At 38.0% G+C, this 22,159-nt stretch overlaps 1 protein-coding gene across 1 annotated transcript in view; it reads left to right on the top strand.

Annotated features, from left to right (window-relative positions):
• Positions 1 to 22,159, top strand: part of LOC125261539 (DNA polymerase zeta catalytic subunit-like) — a 99,669-nt gene that overhangs the window by 34,926 nt on the left and 42,584 nt on the right. Inside the window, 5 exon segments of the mRNA XM_048180094.1 lie at positions 9,530 to 9,653; positions 9,733 to 9,827; positions 11,953 to 12,057; positions 12,146 to 12,230; positions 12,907 to 13,031. Coding sequence (XP_048036051.1) covers positions 9,530 to 9,653; positions 9,733 to 9,827; positions 11,953 to 12,057; positions 12,146 to 12,230; positions 12,907 to 13,031 — 534 coding nt within the window.

Below are 22,159 nucleotides of genomic sequence, written 5' to 3'. Positions count from 1 at the left end.
CAAAATATTGAGCAACTCTGTTACATCCACAAGGAAAGCCAGGTCAGAGAGCCATTTCTTATCTGTGGGCACTTGAATGTTACCATCCTTGCTTTCCTGAAAAACTCTGATCTCATCACGCAAATCAAAAAATCTGAGAACTCCTGAGAACTTTTCCACGGCTGAGCCATCTGACCTCCTAGTGGTACAACACATCACCATATTGCGCATCCATCTCATCCATCAGTGTCTTGAACTGTCGGTGAGAAAGCGCCTTGGAGCGTATCCATTGTTGACAATTTTGACGTCACTGTATTCTATCGCCATCACATTTGTGACCGGTCAGAGCTGCGCGACAGATTTAAGCACATAGTTGTTCTTGATGTAAAATGCAGTGGTACTTAACAACTTTTCCTCCAACATTTACAATATGTCTGGGACTGTGGTGCTGTTAGACAACAGTGCAGCAAGGCCAGATTTCCTCCCTACCAGTTAGCCGGCGCTCCATTCAGTTGTACCACTGCCGGCCATCTTCAATCCCACTTAATTCGTTTTTACATTCCATACACTCTCTACAACATTGCATTAAAATATTGAGAATTCTAGTTGCTGTGTTTCGGCGTGTTAGTAGTACCAGGATGAAAGGGTCTCACGATGCCAGCTGACTAGCATTACTTAGTGTCACATCAAAAGTTTCATTTACTCCACGCAAAAATACCAACAGCTGTGCGGAATCGGATATGTCGGTGCTCTCGTCACAGGCTATATGAATTAGGCAGAGAACGCACTGTGTTCCTTTGCCTTGATTAACTTAAAGCGCTTCGATGTCTTGAGCCATGTTCCTCTATGCGTCGTGCAGCTCAACAGTAATTTCTATGACATGAGCTAATTTGTGAGAATCTGTTATTGTTCGTGATCCTTGAGAAGGACAACCACGTGCTTGCTGCAGCCACTGCAAGACGATGCCAATATAAGGAACTCTCCAGTAGCGAAGGCATCTTCCACTTTTAGCAATTAGAGCGGAAATCTGATATTACTGGCCCGTGTGGCGACTTAATCTTGTGCTGATGAAGGACGTAGCAACGCTGCTCTGTTCAGAATCGAAGTCCAGCAAACGGAACAGCATCCTGTATAGCCTAATCCTGATATTAATCGCGCCTCGCCGCTGTACTTTGAGAAAGCTGCAGAATGTTTTGTTTCGTAATGACGACGGATATTGTACTCTTTTAAAACAGCAACAGACTGTTTGCAAACTAGACACACTGCCTTTGATTTGACTTCTGTGAATAAAAACTGATCTTGTCAAGCTTTTTTAAAATTTCTCTTGTCTGTGTGCCACTGCCTTGATTTCTCTATTATTGCGTTTAATTTGTTGACGTTAATTGACGTCATGTGTCGCAAAGCACGCAGTGCTGCACCTTGAATTGCGCATTTACAATATTTTTTTTTATTAATTTACATTTAATTTAAACATTTAATTTCAGTTTACTCTGTTGTAGTTCAACAATAAAACAAACAAAATTATGTCAAATTAGAAATGACAATCTGTGTCGAAGGTATCACCCTCTTTCTCTCTCTCTCTCTCTCTCTCTCTCTCTCTCTCTCCTCGGACGGTACGGTGGGCCAAATCAAAGGTTACCGCGGGCCCTAGTTTGGGCATCTCTGCGTTAGACCATTAGATTGTGTTTCAAACCAGGCCAAACTATGCTCCATTTGAAAATGCCAGAGAAATGGTGCTCTCTGTTATGGGGACAACACTATGGATACAGATGCGTTATGGAAACATCACATTAATGAAGATAGAACAGAAAGCGTCAATAAGCTATTAACTTAACTACTTGGATTCAACCTTTTGATAAAGATGCGAGTTCGTGAAATAGATGAAACTGTCATCACACATCAGCCAACAGTCAAACATTTTAATGACGGATATGAGCAGCAAGCCAGCTATTAAACATTAGGCCTATAAGTAATATTTTAACCATTAATTAAACATTTTAATGTTACCATTGTTTGTAGAGAAGATATAGCTTACCTGAGTTCTTTTTTTTTTATGTGTGACCGGTTGTTGAATTGTACTGTTACATCAGTGATGGTCATTCGGGATCATATTTGGTATTATACATGGTATTATGCAACTGTGGAATACTGTACTTTGGTAGTCGAACGGGTCCGTTTACTGCCAGTGATGTCGTGCCACGCTGGTTGTAGACAGTATCACTAGCTGCATTTATATGGACCATAATAATGTGATCCGTTTGTTTATAATGATTATGATGCCTTCTATTTGCTGCATCACGCCGTGCTGCGCTGCTCACATCAGGTAGAGGAGGTGTTATAACAAGGGTCGGGATCTGTGAATGATCATAATTCATGCATAGTCATTTATCCTGATTCACTGATCCTGATGGCAATATAAAGAAACATTATACTCCAAAAATCTTTTTTGAAAATGGGGTATTTTAATCACCCAAACAGCACTTCAGATCAGTTCGAACAAAGCTCCAATAGAGTACAGTGCTTCTTTCAGGGGTGCAAATCTGTTCCTCCAAAACGTGATTGGTTGTCGAGAGAACATGCTGCGATTGGTCAGCACAATCTGGCCGTTATATGATTGGCTTGAGTAGTCGGTGGGTGGAGTTGACCTATATGTGGATTTGTCTGCAGTCTTGACTTAGAATTTTTTCAAAATCCATAAATGTGCAAGAAGAGATCCACAAATGCATGCTACAGTTCACAAATGTACAGAAAGCAATTCACAAATGAATGCCAGGCAGAGTTGTGCTTGTGACATAAAAACATATTTGTGAATGTTTTTTTTTTTATTAGCAAATCATCTTTTTATTTTTTTGTGAATGTAATTAATTTCTGTGAAACTCCTAACATATTTTTGTGAATCCCATTCTTTTTATTTGTGCATATGATTATTTTTTGGGAATCTTTTAACATTTATTTGTGGGTCATAGTCTATTTATTTAGAATAATGGAACATAAATGCCCCCATACTAAACCCACTGCACGTTTTGGGGCTCTGTTATAAGTCAATGAGGGGAGAGGAGGTATGCCTCTTGCTGTAACTTTACCTGCAGGTGTCACTGTTGGGCAGTGTTACTTTATTTAAAAAAAACACAACACTTTATATCACAGTTTGTAGTATTTGCATTTTTATATTTTAGTAATATCGATTATTTTCTCATCCAGGTTTTTTTTTTTTTTTTTTTTTTTTTTTTTGAGGAGACACTGCCTCCCTTGCCTCCTCGGAGGAAACGCCCCTGATAAAAGCTCACTTAAAGGGTTAGTTCACTCAAAAATGAAAATGTTATTTATTACTCACCCTCATGTCGTTCTACACCCGTTAGACCTTCCTTCATCTTCTGAACACAAATGAAGATATTGTTGATGAAATCGGATGGCTCAGTGAGGCCAAGTGAGGCAAAAAGTATTCTTGTCGCCTTATAACATTAAGATAGAACCACTGAACTCACATGAACCAGTTTCAAATATGTTTTTAGTAGCTTTATGGACCTTGGGAGTTTGAATGGCTTTGCTCTCAATAGAGGCCGAACTGAGCCATCGGATTTCATCAACAATATCTTAATTTGTGTTCCAAGATGAACAAAGGTCTTATGGTTGTAGAACGACATGAGGGTAAGTAATAAATGTTTTTCAACAAGTTTTTTGATGAAAACATTCTCCTTATAGTGGACTTCAAAGGACTCCAAACGGTTGAAGGTCAAAATTAGTTTCAGTGTAGCTTCAAAGGGCTTTAAACGATACCAGACGAGGAATAAGTGTCTTATCTAGCGAAACGATTGGTAATTTTCTTTAAAAAAATGTATATGCTTTATAAACACAAATGATCGCCTTGCAAGTGCTTCGCCATTCCTCCTTCCGTATTCTTCATACAGCGTAAGCATTTTTGTCCTGCGCCTTTCCTATTCAACTTACGGAACGAACCAGTTCCGTTTTTTTCGTAAGTAGAATTTTTTTATTGTGCAAAAAAAGGCAAACAAATTATTGGCTACTAGATATTTTACACAAACTAAACCACTGATATTCAGCATTCGGACCCCGAATCCGGACCCCGAATCTGGACCCCCATCCGGACCGCGAGACCAAACGGTAGCACCATTTTACTGTTTCTACTTGAAGTGAGCAGCGCGTTAAAACATCGGTGCGGATAACAACATAAGCACTCAGGATTGTTTGTGGTAATGATATTTTAGCACTATATCCTCTAGTAGTTTTATCTAAAGCCAGGCATGCTTCATTCAAGCCCTTTCAGCTCCTTGTGCACTCTCTCTTTTTCCAGACATGCGGCACATTAATGGTGCGTGTCCACTGTTGTGGAGCAAAGCGAGCGTTTTTATTTCGTTCCAATGAAAGTTGAGCTTAACGCTCAAACACAAACCAACCCCCTTCCCCCCCATCACAATGTTTTACTGAAGACATTGTCTGATGCCAATTTGGTAGACGTCGCCCAACTCTATTTCTTAACACACTTAAGTATTACTGCTTCACAACATGGTCCAGTTATAGTAAAAACCTTAAAATGGAGACAGTCTCTTACCCCTAAATCTTGAAGACAAATATTCCTTGAAACCACATAGTCATAAGATTAACCCCTTAGCATTCCTGTAAAATTAGCCTAAAACACCTAATAAATAAATAAATAAATAAATAATAAAAATAAAAATGTGGGCGGTACAGTGAAATGCTAAGGGGTTAACCAACACTAGCCAGTAGCTAGTAAGAGCGAGGAATTTTTATTTATATGACATTTACATTTATTCATTTGGCAGACGCTTTTATCCAAAGCAACTTACAAGTGAGTAATACAACAAGCGAGTCATCATGAGGCAAATAGATACAAGAAGTGCTCACAGTACAAGTTTTAGGCAGTGCTCAGAGTATCATAAGTTACAATAGAGAGGTTAAGTGCTCACGAAAGAGAGGAGTTTTCAGCTGTTTTTGAATATTGCCAGGGATTCTGCATTCCAGATGACGGCAGGAAGATCGTTCCACCAGCAAGGAACAGTGAACGAGAATGTTGGAGAGTGATTTCGTGCCTCTCTGTGATGGTACTAAGAGCCTTCGCTCCTTTAATGAGCGTAGGCTTCTGGTAGGAGTGTAGACTTGTAAGAGTGAGTGGAAGTAGGAGGGTGTTGAGCCTGTGGTAGATCTGTAAGCAAGCATCAATGCCTTGAATTTGATGTGAGCAGCAAGTGGTAGCCAGTGCAGAGAGATGAAGAAAGATGTGATGTGGGCTCTTTTGGGCTCGTTAAAGACGAGACATGCTGCAGTGTTCTGAATCAATTGTAGAGGTTTGATTGTGCATGATGGCAGTCCAGCCAGAAGAGCATTGCAGTAATCAAGCCTAGAAATGACCAGGGCCTGGATGAGAAGTTGTTGCATGTTCTGTTAGAAAGGGCCTGATTTCCTGATGTTGTGTAGTTCAAATCTGCATGACCGAGCTGTCTTTGCAATGTGGGCTTTGAAGGTCAGTTGGTCATCAAGGATTACTCCAAGATTTTTGGCCGAATTTAATGGGGTAATTGAGGATGTACCTAGCTGGATGGTGAAATCAAAGCTTTAGAGTCAAATTGGCAAGGAAGATGAGAAGCTCAGTCTTTGCCAGGTTGAGCTGCAGATGATGTTCTTTCATCTATGCTGAGATGTCCGCCAGACAGCTTGAGATTCGTGCAGCTACTGTGGGATCATCTGGATGGAATGAAAGGAAGAGTTGAGTGTCAACAGCATAGCAATGATAGGAGAAACCATGTGCCTATATGATGGGACCAAGTGATGTAGTGTAAATGGAGAAGAGGAGGGGTCTAAAAACTGAACCCAGAGGAACCCCCGTGGTCAGTTGATGAGCTTTGGATACCTCCCCTCTCTGGGCAACCCTGAAAGACCTTCCTGTGAGATAGGATTCAAACCAGTGAAGTGGAGTTACCTGTGATGCCCAGTGATGAGAGGGTGGACAGAAGGATCTGATGATTCACCGTGTCAAAGGAAGCAGATAGATCAAGCAGAAGGAGAACTGATGAATCAGCCTTTGCAATCTGCAAGGATTCTGTGACCGACAGTAGTGCAGTCTCGGTTGAGTGGCCACTCTTGAAACCAGATTGATTGACGTCCAATTGATTGCTCTGTGAGAGGAAAGATGCACCTGGTTGAAAACAACTCGTTCAAGTGTTTTTGCTATGAATGATAGGAGAGAGACAGGTCTGTAGCTGTCTACAAGTGACATGTTTAATGTGGGTTTTTTAAGCAGTGGTGTTACCCGAGCCTGTTTGAATGTGTTAGGGAAAATGCCAGTGTGGAGAGATGTATTGATAATGTGTGTAAGTGCTGGTAAAAGTGTAGGAGCGATGGCTTGTAGAAGGTGTGAGGGGATGGGATGACTGGAGAAGTTTAGATACTTCTGTCCCAGTGAGGGGAGAGAATGAAGAGAGGAGGTGCGTGGCTGTGTATGATTAAATAACAAATGGTTATATGATTAAAGCTGCAGTCCGCAATTTTTCCTCTTTGTCGCCATCTCTTGTTTGAAACCTGCAATTGCAGTCATATGCGGAACAGTTATCTGTACGTGCGTTGTGCCTCGGCACAGCTTGTCAGCGCAGATGAATCTAATGCTTGCTGTCAGTCACCGCACCGGTGTGGATACTGCACTTCAGAATCACAGATTCTACGTCTTGAAAGTATGACCAATATAAGAATTTTCACTGGAAAATATCATCTGAACAAGTAACATGTCTGCCACTTTTGTTCTGACCAACTGAAGAAAAAAGCATTAGGCCTACAATAAATTGAGCTGCCAATGATGATTTAAATCTAACGATCGCTTAGCTCGGATCATGCTAAACCATGCAAATTATTATTACTGTTATACTTTGTTCTCAAATCGTCAATGTTAACAACATCAGCATTACTATGATTAAGTGTATATTAGTGTTACCTGTAGATTTCAATTGCTGTAGCCACTCAACAGTCCAAAGTCTTTTGCTTATGGGTGAATCTCCAGTTGTCACTGATGATTGTCATTTGGACCTTTCTGGATTACAATTCACCATCAAAATGATAAGTTTAATTATTTTAACTGCATTGAGAACAGGCTATAAATGATCCGCTACCAGCAGAATCCTCACGTGATAAAACCGATTAGCCTGGTGCATGATCAAATTTCGCGCGGAAATCCACCATGTCGCTCTTATTATAAAACATTATTACAAGCTTACCGTTGTGAACCGAGCTAAGATAATGAGATAGTTTTGAACACTGGCTGGTTATGTACTTGCTCAAATTGATTTTGGATAATTTTTAACCAAAAAAAGTTACGGACTGCAGCTTTAAAGTGATTGATTGATTGAATGATAATTGACTAAGCAGTTATCACCGTGTAGCCCAAGACTGGTTGCCCACTGAAGCTAAGCACTGTTAAGCCTGGTTAGTACCTTGATGGGAGACCTCCTGGGAAAACTAGGTTGCTGCTGGAAGAGGTGTTAGTGAGGCCAGCAGGGGGTGCTCTCCTTGTGGTCTGTGTGGGTCCTAAAGCCCCAGTATAGTGATGAGGACAGTATATTGTCAAAAAGCACCTGTGGCGACCAGGGCGGGCGAGAGCCGTGAGGGAACGGCGCGAGGCCGGTGGCGCGAGTGTTAATGAGCTTCACCTGGGAGGCGCACCGGCCTTGAGTCCCTCACGGAGGAGCTCCGGGAGCATAAAAGGAGGAGCGACTACAGTGAAGGACGAGAGAGGACCAGGCCTGGACTTTACGTTATGTTTTATTATGTTTGTGTGGCCGGCAGACGTCCGCGAGGGTCTGCCGGCATTACTTTCGTTTTGTTCTTTGTTTATTTTACATTAAAGTTACGTTGAATGTTCGCCGGTTCCCGCCTCCTTCTTCCCACATCTACTGACCACGTTACAGCACCGTCCTTCGGATGAGACGTTAAACCGAGGTCCTGACTCTCTGATTAAAAATTCCAGGATGTCCTTTGAAAAAGAGTCAAGTCACCTTTATTTATATAGCACTTTTTACAATGCAGATTGTGTCAAAGCAGCTTTTCAATGATAACAGGAAAATAATTTTGGCTACACAGCAGCTCTAGAAGAAAATGGTGTCATTGTCCAGCTTAAGTTCAGTATTGATTCATTCCATTGTAAAAATTATTAGTTAATAATTTGGTTCATTTATCTATACAGCAGCTCTGGATAAAGCAGTGATGTCATTGTCCAGCTCAGTTCAGTTTACATAGAATGGTGTCAATGGAGGCAGATCAAAAACATTGTTGAATATCAAGTTGAATGTCAAGTGTCCCCAACTAAGCATGCCAGAGGCAACAGCGGCAAGGAACCCAAACTCCATCAGGTGACAAAAATGGAGAAAAAAAAACCTTGGGAGAAACTAGGCTCAGTCAGGGGGCCAGTTCTCCTCTGGTCAACAACGAACAGTGCATGATCGTGATTCAGGCAGCGTTACAGGTCATAAATCAGATTAGGATTGGAAACAGTCAAAATATTTAATCCAGTTCCATCTGGTTGAAGATCAGATTATCACTCCGATATGGAAACGGTTTTGTTGACGATCTGTGTCAATGGCTGTCGTGTCGATGAGGTCTTCACAGGGGATAGTTGAGACAAACTAGCTGACACTTCACAGATGTGTTGTGGTCATGTCTAGGTGCAGGTCCTCCATCTGATCTGGATACCGCCCGGATCCGGCTGTCTACGGAAAACCTTGGGATAAACAGAGAGGCTAATATTAGCGTAGATTCCATTCTTCTTATGACGTAACGGCTGACCTAATTTATGCAGCCTAACAATCCTTTAACGGATGTTAAAATATAAATGGATAATGTGTTATTTGTATGCCAGGTTAAAGAGTAGGGGTGTAATCCCGGCATCCTGGCCAAATTGGCCTCTGTCAATCATCATGGCCTCCAAATCATCCCCATATAAATACTGATTAGCTTCATCACACTCCACCAATAAGCTGGTGTGTGGTGGGCATTCTGGCGCAATATGTCTTTTGTTGCATCATTGAGGTTGATGCTGCATGTTGGTGGTGGTTAAGGAGATTCCCTTCTTACATGTAAAGCACTTTGAGGGCCAAGAAAAAGTGCTATATAAATGTAACAAATTACTATTATTAAAGGATTACAAATGAATAAATGGAAAAAAAAAGGAAATAAAACAACATGAATCAAAGTATGGTTGTTCTCTTGAACTATGTGCTTCCATTTTAAGTCTTATTATAACCACATTTTTTGCTTAAAAGAGGTATAAAGGTAAATGTATTAATTTTTACATTCAGAAATGCACGCACATAATGGCAAATCTTTTCCTCACAAAAATACATTTTCAAATGTATTTAATCATTTGAAATGATTTTCAATCATTTGATTCAGAATCATTTGACAGACTGAATCAAACAGAATTCAGCAGTAAGACAACTCACTTCATTATGTCAATCTTATAATAACAGTTCTCAACTCAATACATGTCCTTTTTTGCACCTTGCACTTCTATTATTACTTGTTTCTATAGGAGAGCAGATGTTCAATGTAGAGGGCAGCACCAGCCCATGGAAGAACCCCTGTACATCTAAACTCAGTGACAGCGAGTTGAGGGATACAATGTGCACTCGCTGGGAGGAGGACAACATACCAAGGTGTGTATGTATTGTTGCTATATGTCACTACATACCAACATCATATGGCATTTTTACCTTCATTTTATGTGTTTTGCAGTTCTCTGATTTTAGAGGAGGTGGAACGGATGAGTGTGTGCGAGCTGGAGGTCGATGCCGTGGCTGCTGATGTTCTCAACCGTTTAGAGATTGAGAGTAAGGTGTGTGTGTGTGTGTGTGTGTGTGTGTGTATATGAGCATGAGAGTGTCCCTGCCTACCCCGGGTAATAACATCTGTGACAACATACATTACTAATCGGTAATCAGTGTCATTGTGCAAAAAAAGGTTGGCACACTATTTATTTCACTGCATATATTACTTTTTGCTGTGCTTTGGTTGATTGACATGGCCTTTCTATTGCCTGGGACTCGTCATGATAGATAGCATTAAAGCCCAAAGTATACTTCGTTTTTCACATGTACGCGAAATTTTGTCACCAAAATAGTATGCGCGTACTGTGCGCATGCTGCCCGATTTTTGTAATAAATGGTTATATATAATTAAAGGTATTGATTTCATTATAAATGTTTAAATGATTACAAATGAATAAATTAAATCGGTTCACAAATCAGACAGGTCACTGAATTTGTTTTGCACTAACCAGTTGTTCCACAAGGTGGCAACACTGGCAAGGGCCGTTGTTTCACAGTAGAAAAGGGAACTAGAGAGAGAACAACAAACACAAAATACCGGAGAGTACAACAACATAACTACTGGAGAAAAATAGAGCAGACACCGGACAAAGAAGAAAATTGAGTGAAGAGTGCATGTGTCGACCGCCTGGGTTCACACACGCTATCAAATGGGAGTATACTTTGAAAGACTGCTCGTTTGACTGTACGGATACGTTAGTGTACGCATAAGAAAAACAAAGTACAAGTGTACTTTGGGCATATGGGCTCCATCCAGTAATTTGCATTGCCTCACATAACACTGCAAAGCCATTGACTTCAATAGGCTTAGTGCGACAAAAGGACATTGTGATTTTAAACTGATCAGGCTATCCACAACCTTTAAGCTTGTTCCTATACGTAAAGAGTTCAAAATCTTTCTCAAGTGCGTAATCCCCCTTACACTAACACTACAAATGCAATATGGTCACACATACCCCCTAATATGGTTTGATTGGTTGGGTCACAAAAACGTTTGCACTAGGGGTCAACCGATATGGATTTTTTTTTGATGGCCAATGCAGATATCTTACGGAGCAGGGTGGCCGATGACTGATATAAAGCTGAAAGTAAAGAACGCATGCATAACCATTGCTGTAATAAAATTATATTTGAAATGTTTACTAAATTAGAAATAATTCATTTGAAAATATATCAATAGGCAAATCTTAAAAATATGTAAAATAAACAGATTTTAACTTCAGATAGAAACCTCTTAATTCTGTAGTCTTATTTTTCATATATATATATATATATATATATATATATATATATATATATATATATATATATATATATATATATTTTTTTTTTTTTTTTTTTTTTTTTTTTTTTTTTTCATTTTCATTTCATATTTTCTGAAATAAAGGCCAGATAGCAGTTATGTTACATGCAGTACACAGTGAATATGACATAGCGGCCAACTGGATATAGTTTAAAATGGCATGCAGAATACACACATTTTTCATGCAGGCTACAAATGTACACTTCAGAAGATCTAACAGCTTGATTCACCAAAGTTTTCATTGTTCATGGAATTAAATGTTTTATTAGATATTCAAAGATATATTGTTTGAATTAAAGTCGTTATTTTCGTTTTGTTTTTGTGCTCAAAAAGTATTCTTGTCGCTTCAAAAAATTTAAGGTTGAACCACTGAAGTCACGCCGATGATTTTAACGATGTCTTTAGTATCTTTCTGGACCTTGAAAGTGTTGATTATATTGCTATCTATGGACGAGTAATATACCTCTCGGATTTCATCAAAAATATCTTAATTTGTGTTCCGAAAATGCACGAAAGTCTTATGGGTGTGGAATGACATGAGGGTAAGTAATTAATGACAGAATTTTCATTTTTGGGTGAACTAACCCTTTAATTAAAAATTCCAAATATCGCCCAATATATCGGTTGATCAATAGTTTGGACCATGTTTACACCTGTATGTTACCACTTTCACCCAATACTTGTTGTGTTATGTATTTTTTGCTTGCTGGAAAAAGCAACGTGGTACAATCAGGAATTGACTGTAAGCTTTAGTTGAGTCTTTCTGGAGTTGTGCTGTTTGTGTTGTAAACTCATGAGTATGCTTTTTTTGTATGTTGTGTCCAGATCAGATTGGTAGAAATCCTGGTCTCCAGGCCATCTGGGATGATGAGAAACAGCGACGACGGGAGAGAAGTGAAAGCTCTCATATTGACATGCCTGAATCACAAGGTGAGAAAAGCTCTTGTGTGCAAAGAGCGCCACTATTAATATTAATTTACCATGCTGCCCAACCCTGTTTCCATGGTTACTGTTTCAGATCGAGGCTTTGTAGATTTTGCAGAGAGTGAAAGAATCTTCATGAAGAGGTTTAAGGAAATTCTCAGGGAAAATGAATTTGACGTGTGAGTGAAGTTTATCATATCTTTTTAATAAATGTTTTTCTTCTGAATCTGTTCATTTCTATCTAGTAATTGAGGGACAAAAGAGATTTCAGTGAGATGTCTCCTGACAGCTGTGTAGAAACCACCGATTGTGCCTTTGTAATCATTAAACAGAAGACTAATTAATGTAGAGAGAAGTCATGTGGCTGTCTGGAGACCAGCTCCAGCAAGTGTTCTGATGCTTTCAGAGTGGTTTTATAGAAATGGGAATGTACTTTTTTAAAGACAAGTCAGTTTCAATATTATATTTCAATTAAGCAATAAAATCTGACAACTATAGTATAACATTTAGTATATTTCATAAATTGTTTCTATCAATAAGGTGACTGAAAAACAGCTTTCATTCTTACAGTTGCTATATTAAGCATTGTCTCTCTGTCTCTGTAATCTGTTATGTTGTCAAATGTTGAGTTTGAGACACTGGAATGAATTCAAAACCTGTTGACAGCCTCTTGTCACCAGCACTTATATACATGCATGACCTTATACAGTCCATATTCTCTGATGAAGATAAAAATATGCTAATAGAAGCAGGTGGAATGAATCAGAAGACTGGGGAGAGAAGGATGCTGAAAGAATTGAATTGCTTGAGAGAGGGTAGGTAGAGGACTTGATGTTGATTTTACTTGTTTTATAGGACTCAGACTGGGTCTGAAGTTGATTCTTTTTCTGAGCTCTCACTCTATCCTGCTGTGCTAAGCCCAGATGAGCTTCCTTGCATACCTGCCAGCCAAGTTGATGTGCATCAAGATGCAATCAAAGGTGAGATGCACAGTCTTTCGCTAAGAAAAGCATCACTATTATCTCACATGCTTATTAGCATGCATCGCTATGATCTCAAATGCTTGATATTAGTGGTGCTTGGGAAGCAAAGTTTTCAAAGATGTGTTCTAAGATAACTATAATATTTAAAAAAAAAACTCTCAGCAAGGTCTTGGTTAGAATATTATAAATGTATGAAGGGGTTAATTATTGCTTTCTGTAGATGTTAAAATGTTGTCAGGAGATGCCTTATTTTATTATGTTGTCTTTAGAAAGGATATCAATCTCCTTTTGAGATCAGTTCTATATTAGAAATATAATTTAATATAAAAGCAATTTGAAACATTTAAACTGAGGTCTGTTAAATAGAAATGTTTTTATAATCATCTAAACCTCCCTGAAACACTCAAAAAATCTGTCCATGGCACCCTAAAGTGGAAATACTTTCATGAAGGCAAAAGTCAAAATCTGATTGGCTGCCTTCAACAGGTTCTCCGTGAGCCGAGAGTATGACAATTTTTAGCTGTCTGCCAAGAAACAAAAGCCATTTACAAGTACAAGCAACAAGCGCTTCAGAGAAGCAACTAAATGCTGAATTTAAAAAGTTTGTGAGGTTCATGGCTTAAACTTTTAAAGACATTAAGTGTTTTGTTTGAGGCACTCAGATGAATTTAAAAGAGATGTGTTTGTACTTTTCTTGTATCCCGTGTGTAATACTGTTTTCCAAGCTTGGCTGACCTTTTGGATTCCCGAGTGATTTCCTTTTATTAGATGTGTGTCCTCTCAAATCTATAATGGAAAATTAGGTGAAGTACCTGACTGAGAAGGGAATATCTACGGACTCCCTATACCTAGAATTTTATAAGAGCAAAAAAATCTTTGCATTGACTTGAGCAACATTAAAAGGGTTACAGATATTTCTGACATGTACTGATTGATCCCTACATGTGGAACTATCTCCCATGTTCTCCATCTGTCTGGGCTATGGGCAGTGTTGGGCATGTTACTTTAAAAAAGTAATTAGTTATAGTTACTAGTTACTTCTCACAAATAGTAACTGAGTTAGTAACTGAGTTACATCATTATAAAAGTAACTAATTACCAGGGAAAGTAACTGTTGCGTTACTTTTTTAAAAAAAAATTCAAATATGTCAAAAAACTTGGATGCCCCCAATATTAAATGTCTAAAAATAAATGTATGCTTGATCCAACTCATGACTCATGATCCGCTCTTGCTCACAACATGAAATTTCTCTGTACTGTACTACGTGTTGGTAGCCATAAGAAAACGTAGTTTCATATTTATGTTTAAATAGGCCTATGTTATTTTTTAATTTCATCTATTTGATTATGAAAAGTGAACAGCAATACAGAATACATCATAAGATGCGCAATATATCTGGAGACATGGAGATGCGAAATATAGCAGACAATATAATCATGACATGGAGGCGCGGGCACGGGTGTGATCACATGCAAGTGAACTGGAGCCCGTCTTATAGGCTAAATGAACCGAAACTCAGTGTAGGCTGCTTGCCTCACACACATGAGAAATATATCTATAGAAAGCTGGAAATGTCTGCTTTTAAACGAAATAACTCAAAACGAAAAGAAATAAGCTACTGATTATTTAATCTGAAAGAATCTCTCTAAGCGCGTCCACTATGCGGAGATATGTAGAGAGTCAGCAATGTCAACTTCATCTTTGCAGCCGACACTGAACACTAGTTTATTAACAAACAATTAAAATGTCTCCTTGCTGTTTTTGTCACATTCATAATCATTACTTTTGCCGGTTCTTTATGGCAAGCTTATGTGTGCGCTTGAGTGCTATATAGCCTATATTGCTTAAACACTCATTATGGTTTATTCTCTCCAGTATTTAAGAAATTAAATTAATATAAATATGTGATTGATTAGTCAACTAATGGCTTAAATGAACAACTACTAGTCGACTAGAATTTTTTTTCACACATTTTCAATCCAGCATGTCACAAAGTGTATTCTGGTTTGAGCTTGCGCTCCGCTCGCTTGCTCTGACACAGACAAACACACATCGTATATTATTATCAGTTTAAAATTATATATTTGTGAATTACTAACTTGTACTTTTTCTTTACAACAAAATGCTTTGCATGTCTATCGTCACACACCCATCATCAGTTAGCCTATGTGTCCCACCCCAACACACACACCAGAGAAAAAACTTTGCAGATCCTATGGCTGAAAGAGAGCACTAGTATAGTAACGCGGCAATTTATTGTCAGTAATGGTAATGCCGGTGTAACGGGGGGAAACTAATGTTCGATTACTTGTTACTGAAAAAGTAACGCCGTTTATTTATAACGCTGTTATTCCCATCACTGGCTATGGGACAGGGTGGCAAAATGCAAGAGAGAAGAGAAGAGAAGAGAAGAGAAGAGAAGAGAAGAGAAGAGAAGAGAAGAGAAGAGAAGAGAAGAGAAACACATCTTTAATATGAAAACAATTGATTACAATTACATTACATTCTTAATTATATAAATAATACAATAAAAATGCCATTCATTCCTTAATTCCTTATTTACAGTGGGTACGGAAAGTATTCAGACCCCCTTAAATTTTTCACTCTTTGTTATATTGCAGCCATTTGCTAAAATCATTTAAGTTCATTTTTTTCCTCATTAATGTACACACAGCACCCCATATTGACAGAAAAACACAGAATTGTTGACATTTTTGCAGATTTATTAAAAAAGAAAAACTGAAATATCACATGGTCCTAAGTATTCAGACCCTTTGCTGTGACACTCATATTTAACTCAGGTGCTGTCCATTTCTTCTGATCATCCTTGAGATGGTTCTACACCTTCATTTGAGTCCAGCTGTGTTTGATTATACTGATTCGGACTTGATTAGGAAAGCCACACACCTGTCTATATAAGACCTTACAGCTCACAGTGCATGTCAGAGCAAATGAGAATCATGAGGTCAAAGGAACTGCCTGAAGAGCTCAGAGACAGAATTGTGGCAAGGCACAGATCTGGCCAAGGTTACAAAAATATTTCTGCTGCACTTAAGGTTCCTAAGAGCACAGTGAGAGAGGTAAAGAAGAACCCAAAGATCACTGTGGCTGAGCTCCAGAGATGCAGTCGGGAGATGGGAGAAAGTTGTAGAAAGTCAACCATCACTGCAGCCCTCCACCAGTCGGGGCTTTATGGCAGAGTGGCCCGGCGGAAGCCTCTCCTCAGTGCAAGACACATGAAAGCCCGCATGGAGTTTGTCAAGATGGTGACAAATAAGATTCTCTGGTCTGATGAGACCAAGATAGAACTTTTTGGCCTTAACTCTAAGCGGTATGTGTGGAGAAAACCAGGCACTGCTCATCACCTGTCCAATACAGTCCCAACAGTGAGCCAGTCTTTTTTTGTAAATTGGCAATTAGGCTTTCTGGTGGCTCAATTACCACTAATCTGTGCCATAAGGTAGAGGCAGCAAGATTATTTGCAACCAAAACTCTCCCTTTGTAAGATAATTGTGGCAATAGCCAATTCCACCTAGACAATCGTGCATCAACCTTTTCCAGCAGTCCCTCCCAATTTTTTCCTTGAAACTTAAAGGTACCTAAAAAGACTCCTAAAACTTTGAGACCTTCACTCTCCCATGTTAAGCCTCCTGGTAACACTGGTAACCCTTCACATACCCATTGACCTACTGCAAAACCTATCCTTTTATTCCAATTGACTTTGGCAGTAGATGTATTCGCATACATTTCAAACTATTTTTTAGGCTATCTTGTCCATTTAAAAACACGGTTACGTCATCTGCATATGCAGACAGTACAATTTTATTGCATCTGACTTGATTTGGTATTGTATAGCCTATAAGGCTTTCCCTTATTCTTTTCAATAATGGATCAATAGCAATAACATATAGCTGACCAGAAAGTGGGCAACCTTGCCTGATTCCTCTCTTTACAGGAATTGGAGCACTCAACCCTCCTCCCACCTTCACCAAAACAGAGACATTGCAATATAACAATTTCACCTAAGAAATAATTTTTTTTCCAAATCCAAAAGCTAACACTCTTAAAAAGATATTCATGATCAACCCTGTCAAAGGCTTTTTCTTGATCTATGGATAGCAACCCCAGATTGACATTTTCTTTTACACTTAAATCAATAATATCTCTTACCAAAAAAAGGTTGTCCATTATAGACCTTTCAGGGACACTGTATGTTTGATCACTGTGGATAATTGTATTTTCAGTCTGTTTGCTACACACTTTGCCAATATTTTATAGTCAGTACATAGGAGAGAGACAGGTCTCCAGTTCTTTAAAAGTCCCAAATCTCCTTTTTTGGGTAACAGCGATAGGACTGCTCTTTGACAGCTACCTGGCAGAATGCCAATTTCAAAGCACTCTTTTGCCACTTCTAGGAAGTCGTCTCCTATAATATTCCAAAAATGACAATAAAATTATGTAGTGAGCCTGTCAATTCCAGGTGAACGTCCCAGTGAAAGCTTTTTGACTGCATTTGTGAGTTCTTTAAGAATAATATCACAGTCCATAGTCTTTTTCTGCTAATTTTGCAATTGTGGCAAATCCTTAAACAATTCATTAGCACTCTTATCATCACAATATTCTGATTTAAAAAGCTCAGAATAAAAATCCACTACAATACTCCTCATTTCCTTTCGGTTGTCCGTTATTGTTCCATCTGAACGCTTCAAATGAAGCATAAGATTTTGTTATACCACATTTCTCTCCAAATTAAAGAAAAAAGCTGAGCGTCCATTTCTTTAACTGAACAATAACGTAACCTTATCAAAGTACTTTTAGTTTGTTCTTGCAATAAATATTTCAGTTCCAACTTTTTTTTTTTCAAATACCAGTACTTCGCATACACCCACTTTCATTTATTAACTTTTCCTCCATTTCTTCTATTTCACTTTGCAGTTTCTGAAATGCATTTTTAATTTTGGATCTCATTTGAAACTCATAATTTTGACAAAAAGTTCTTATGTGTGTTTTTTCCAACCTCCCACCATTGACTCTTGTTTTCAAAAATATCTTTTTGCAACTTCCACTCCTCACATAAAGAGACAAATCTCTCACAAAAAAGTGTATCATACAATAGTTTTTTGTTAAAATGGCAGTAATAATGAGTCTGCAATCTTGCAACCTAGCGATACAGTTTTGATTGGGCTAACAATCTTACCATACCGAACTAGTTCCCGTTCAATAACATCATCGGAAATAAAAGGCTGTACATTTGAAATAGTGACTTTAGTTGTTAGCGTGGCCAAAGGAAAAACTGAACAAAAAGTTCTGTTTATCACTACACTATTCTGCTATCAGTTAGTCGAGCAACTAGCTGTTCTTCTCTAAGAAGAACAACTATTGTTTTATTCATCCTTGATGCCGATGCTATATTTTCACAACCGACCTGGTCGCCTACCGCTAACAGCACACTCTCCACCGTGACTCCCTGCTCCAGCACGCACCTGACTCCATGGCGAAGTGAAACAGATGACGCATACTCACCTGAGAGTGACGCCATCCTCACACTCGCCGTCTAGTTCCAAATCCCAACGAAAAGATTAATCCTTAAAAAAAAATTTTATTCGCAATTAAATAACCAAGAAAAATAGAAAAGAAAAAGGAAAAAAGAAAAAATGAAAAATGTGGACAGTCTAAGACGCTCGTTCTTCCCCACCACACCCTCCACCACTCTCCTACATCTCGCGAGAAGAGAAGAGAAGAGAAGAGAAGAGAAGAGAAGAGAAGAGAAGAGAAGAGAAGAGAAGAGAAGAGATTCTCTAAGCCCTGTTAAACTTTGCAAAAACATGTACCCAATTTTCCAAAACCATGTGGAAAATAGTCTGAGACCAAGATTAAAACCTTTTGGCCAACATTGTAAAAGAGATATTTGGTGCAAAAACAACACAGCATATCAGCAAAAGGACACCATATCCAGGGGGAAACATCATGCTTTGGGGCTGCTTTTCTTCAGCTAGGGCTTTAATGAAGGTGGAGGGATTAATTTATAGCTTCAAGTACCAGTCAATTTTGGCACAGAACCTTCTGGCATCTGCTAGTAAGCTGAAAATGAAGAGATCTTTCAAATTTCAGCACGGCAGTGATCCAAAACACACATCTAAATTAAAGAATGGCTTCAGCAAAGAAAGATTAATGTTTTCGAATGGCCCACCTAGAGTCCAGACCTGAATCCTGTAGAAAATCTGTGGGGGACAGAGGGCCTTGCGCAGATCCATTTGAAACAACTTTATTTTATAGGCCTATTATTAAATTGTATACATAAAATTATATCTATTGACAAATGTCATTGGTTTTTTGTACTTCATTATATAGACTATTTAGATCAATATTTGATCATTAAGCAGTATTCAGAAACAGGCGTGTTGTATTATTTGTCTGAATAACTTTTATTAGACTAGATTCAAAAGAATGCTTGGTAATAAGCCTATTTTTAAAATGGCTGAAACAACGTCCTGTTCCAAAATTTATACACCTGTAAAAAAACAAAAACAAAACAACAACAACAAAAACATTGTATAGCTAACTTAACCCTCTGGAGTCTGAGGCTGATTTGGGGCCTGGAGAAGTTGTGACATGCCCTGACATTTGTGCTTTTTTCAGTTGTTCATAAACATATTAATGGAAAAAGTGTCATTACACTGTATTCGGCACAAACTAGGCTACAATTATATGTGAGGAACATGTATGTACATGTTTAAAATTTCTAATTTTTGAAGGAATAACTTTTATGCGTGGTTATTGAAAAAACAAAAAACTTAAGTCACTGAAATAAGGCCCAAAAAATATTATGTGTTCACAAGACTTCTGAGATTGTAGACTAGAGTTTTTGCTTCAAAATTATGTAAAAATTATCCTATCTACTCGTTTATATAAAACAATAGAGAGATTTAAATTTTGTAAGACACTTTTTGTCAAGAAACACAGTATGCATGGAGGCGTGAATCATCATGAATAATGGGTGATTTACACCTGAGAAGACAAAAGAATAGCATGAGTTGTAATGACCTGCATATTAATGAGGCCTTTCAGTCAGGTAGGCTGTGAAAAAACCCACTGTGATCATGTCTCAAGCTCATTATGGTGTATATCAAATATACAGAAAAAACAGCAATACTGTGAAATAGTATTACAAATTAAAATAATGGTATTCTATCATATACTTTAAAATATAATGTATTTTTGTGATGCAAAGTGTCTGAACAATTATGTTACCTCTATGGCATTTCATATAGCCTTTTAGCTTAAAAGCATGCACATTTGGAGAAATATTGATGGATTCTCATATGTTTGTCAATTTTCTATACAGAGGAGTAATATTTATTCAATATTTATTGTCATTACTATGAGCGCTGGATACTGTTTTCAATTCATACTTGCAGCCGGAGGGCGCTCTGTGCACCTTTAGTCCACAAATGCCTCCTAAAGAAGAATAGGCCATGTGACAATCCAGGAACTAACCGAACTGATGCAGAAACTTGAGAAAATGAGATCCAGGCAGTAGATAAAGTTGATAAATAAATTTAGCCTCACACGCAAACTTTAATCGATAATGAAAATACTTAATAAAACCAAAAGGTAAAATAACCATCATAAAGTATTAGTCAATAGTTAATAATAAAAGTATTGTAAAATCCAGAGTATTGTATCTAATAGATGAAGATCAAAAAGAGCAATAATTAAGACATTTGCAGATAAGAGACAAGAAGTAGAAGTCAAGGAGAGCAAAGGAGGGAAAAAGCTGAATTATCAACAACTCAGTCCATATTATACCATAAGCATACAGGGAAATTCCCAACCCACACAAACTGATGTTTTTGTTCTAAATTGATGTTTTTGTTCTAAAAGAAAAGGTTAATTTCACCCACTACGTCATCTACCGGTCCAGTGTCAAAAATAGTTGTTTTTATCCCCTATAGGGAATTTTGCAAATCTTACCCTTTTAAATGTCATCAGGAAAAATAACAGACATATTTTGATCAGAATTCAAATGGTTAATTCTGCAGGCGTCCAATGTCTAACCACAAACGTGTCAGCGTGACCTGTCACACTAGAACACTTGAAGAACAATTGAACATAGAAATCATACTCTTAAATATAAAATAACCATAAGGGTACAATCACCAGTGAATACTTGAAAATATGATAAGAATTAATCTATAAAGTATGAGTACATAAATATATGAAAGCAAAAGTGAAACTGATAAATCATAAGCCATAAACGATTAACATAAATATTTATAAAAGTGCATGAATATGAATATTGACCATTTCGGATCCATCAGAACTAACAGAGGCTTCCAGAGAACCCTAACTATGGCTATGCAAAACACTTTTGAAGACAATAAATACACGATTGAGATGTATACATGTATTGCCTCAGAATTTGCGTCTGAATAGCGCTGGCTCCGTGGGTGTGGCCGCATTAGCAGATAATGAGGTGAATCACGGACTTTTGCCATGGCTTTCTTTTCATACAGATTACATAAACAGAGAATATTTGTTTTCGATTTGACTTACACAATTTAAAACCTGACATTTCAACGTTTTTTAGACATAAGTCTCATTTTTGTGTCATGAGTATTCACTAAGTTACAGTTCATTTTCTGAGAACTATCAGATTGGACTTCGTTCAGAGGGAGATGAGAGATCACACATCATGTTAGTTTTCTTTATTTTGCAAAAAGCACAACATTATTTTTACTCTGAGTGTACACAAATAAAAGAAGATATTCAACAGATTAAAATAGTGTATAACTCTTAATTGTATGTGCAACATTGACGGAGTATTTTGAGTCTCTTTCACACTGGTAAGAAAAAAAACCGAGGTGGTATCGCCGGCGATACCTCAGACTCCAGAGTGTTAAATTGGCCAATGCTGCCAATGCTGAAGAGGCATTGATAAGCTTTACAGGCAGTCATATGCAGATGTATTTTTTTGTGACGTCACAATCCATAACATCCAAACGAGTTGTTTTTAGAGAATGATAAATGCTTTTTTTTTTTTTGTACTGAGGAGGATATTTTAAAGGTGCCCAAGAATGCTTTTTCACAAGATGTAATATAAGTCTAAGGTGTCCCCTGAATG

This window comes from Megalobrama amblycephala, unplaced genomic scaffold, assembly GCF_018812025.1.
Source record: "Megalobrama amblycephala isolate DHTTF-2021 unplaced genomic scaffold, ASM1881202v1 scaffold426, whole genome shotgun sequence".
NCBI lineage: Eukaryota > Metazoa > Chordata > Actinopteri > Cypriniformes > Xenocyprididae > Megalobrama > Megalobrama amblycephala.
This window is presented reverse-complemented; position numbering and strand designations above follow the sequence as displayed.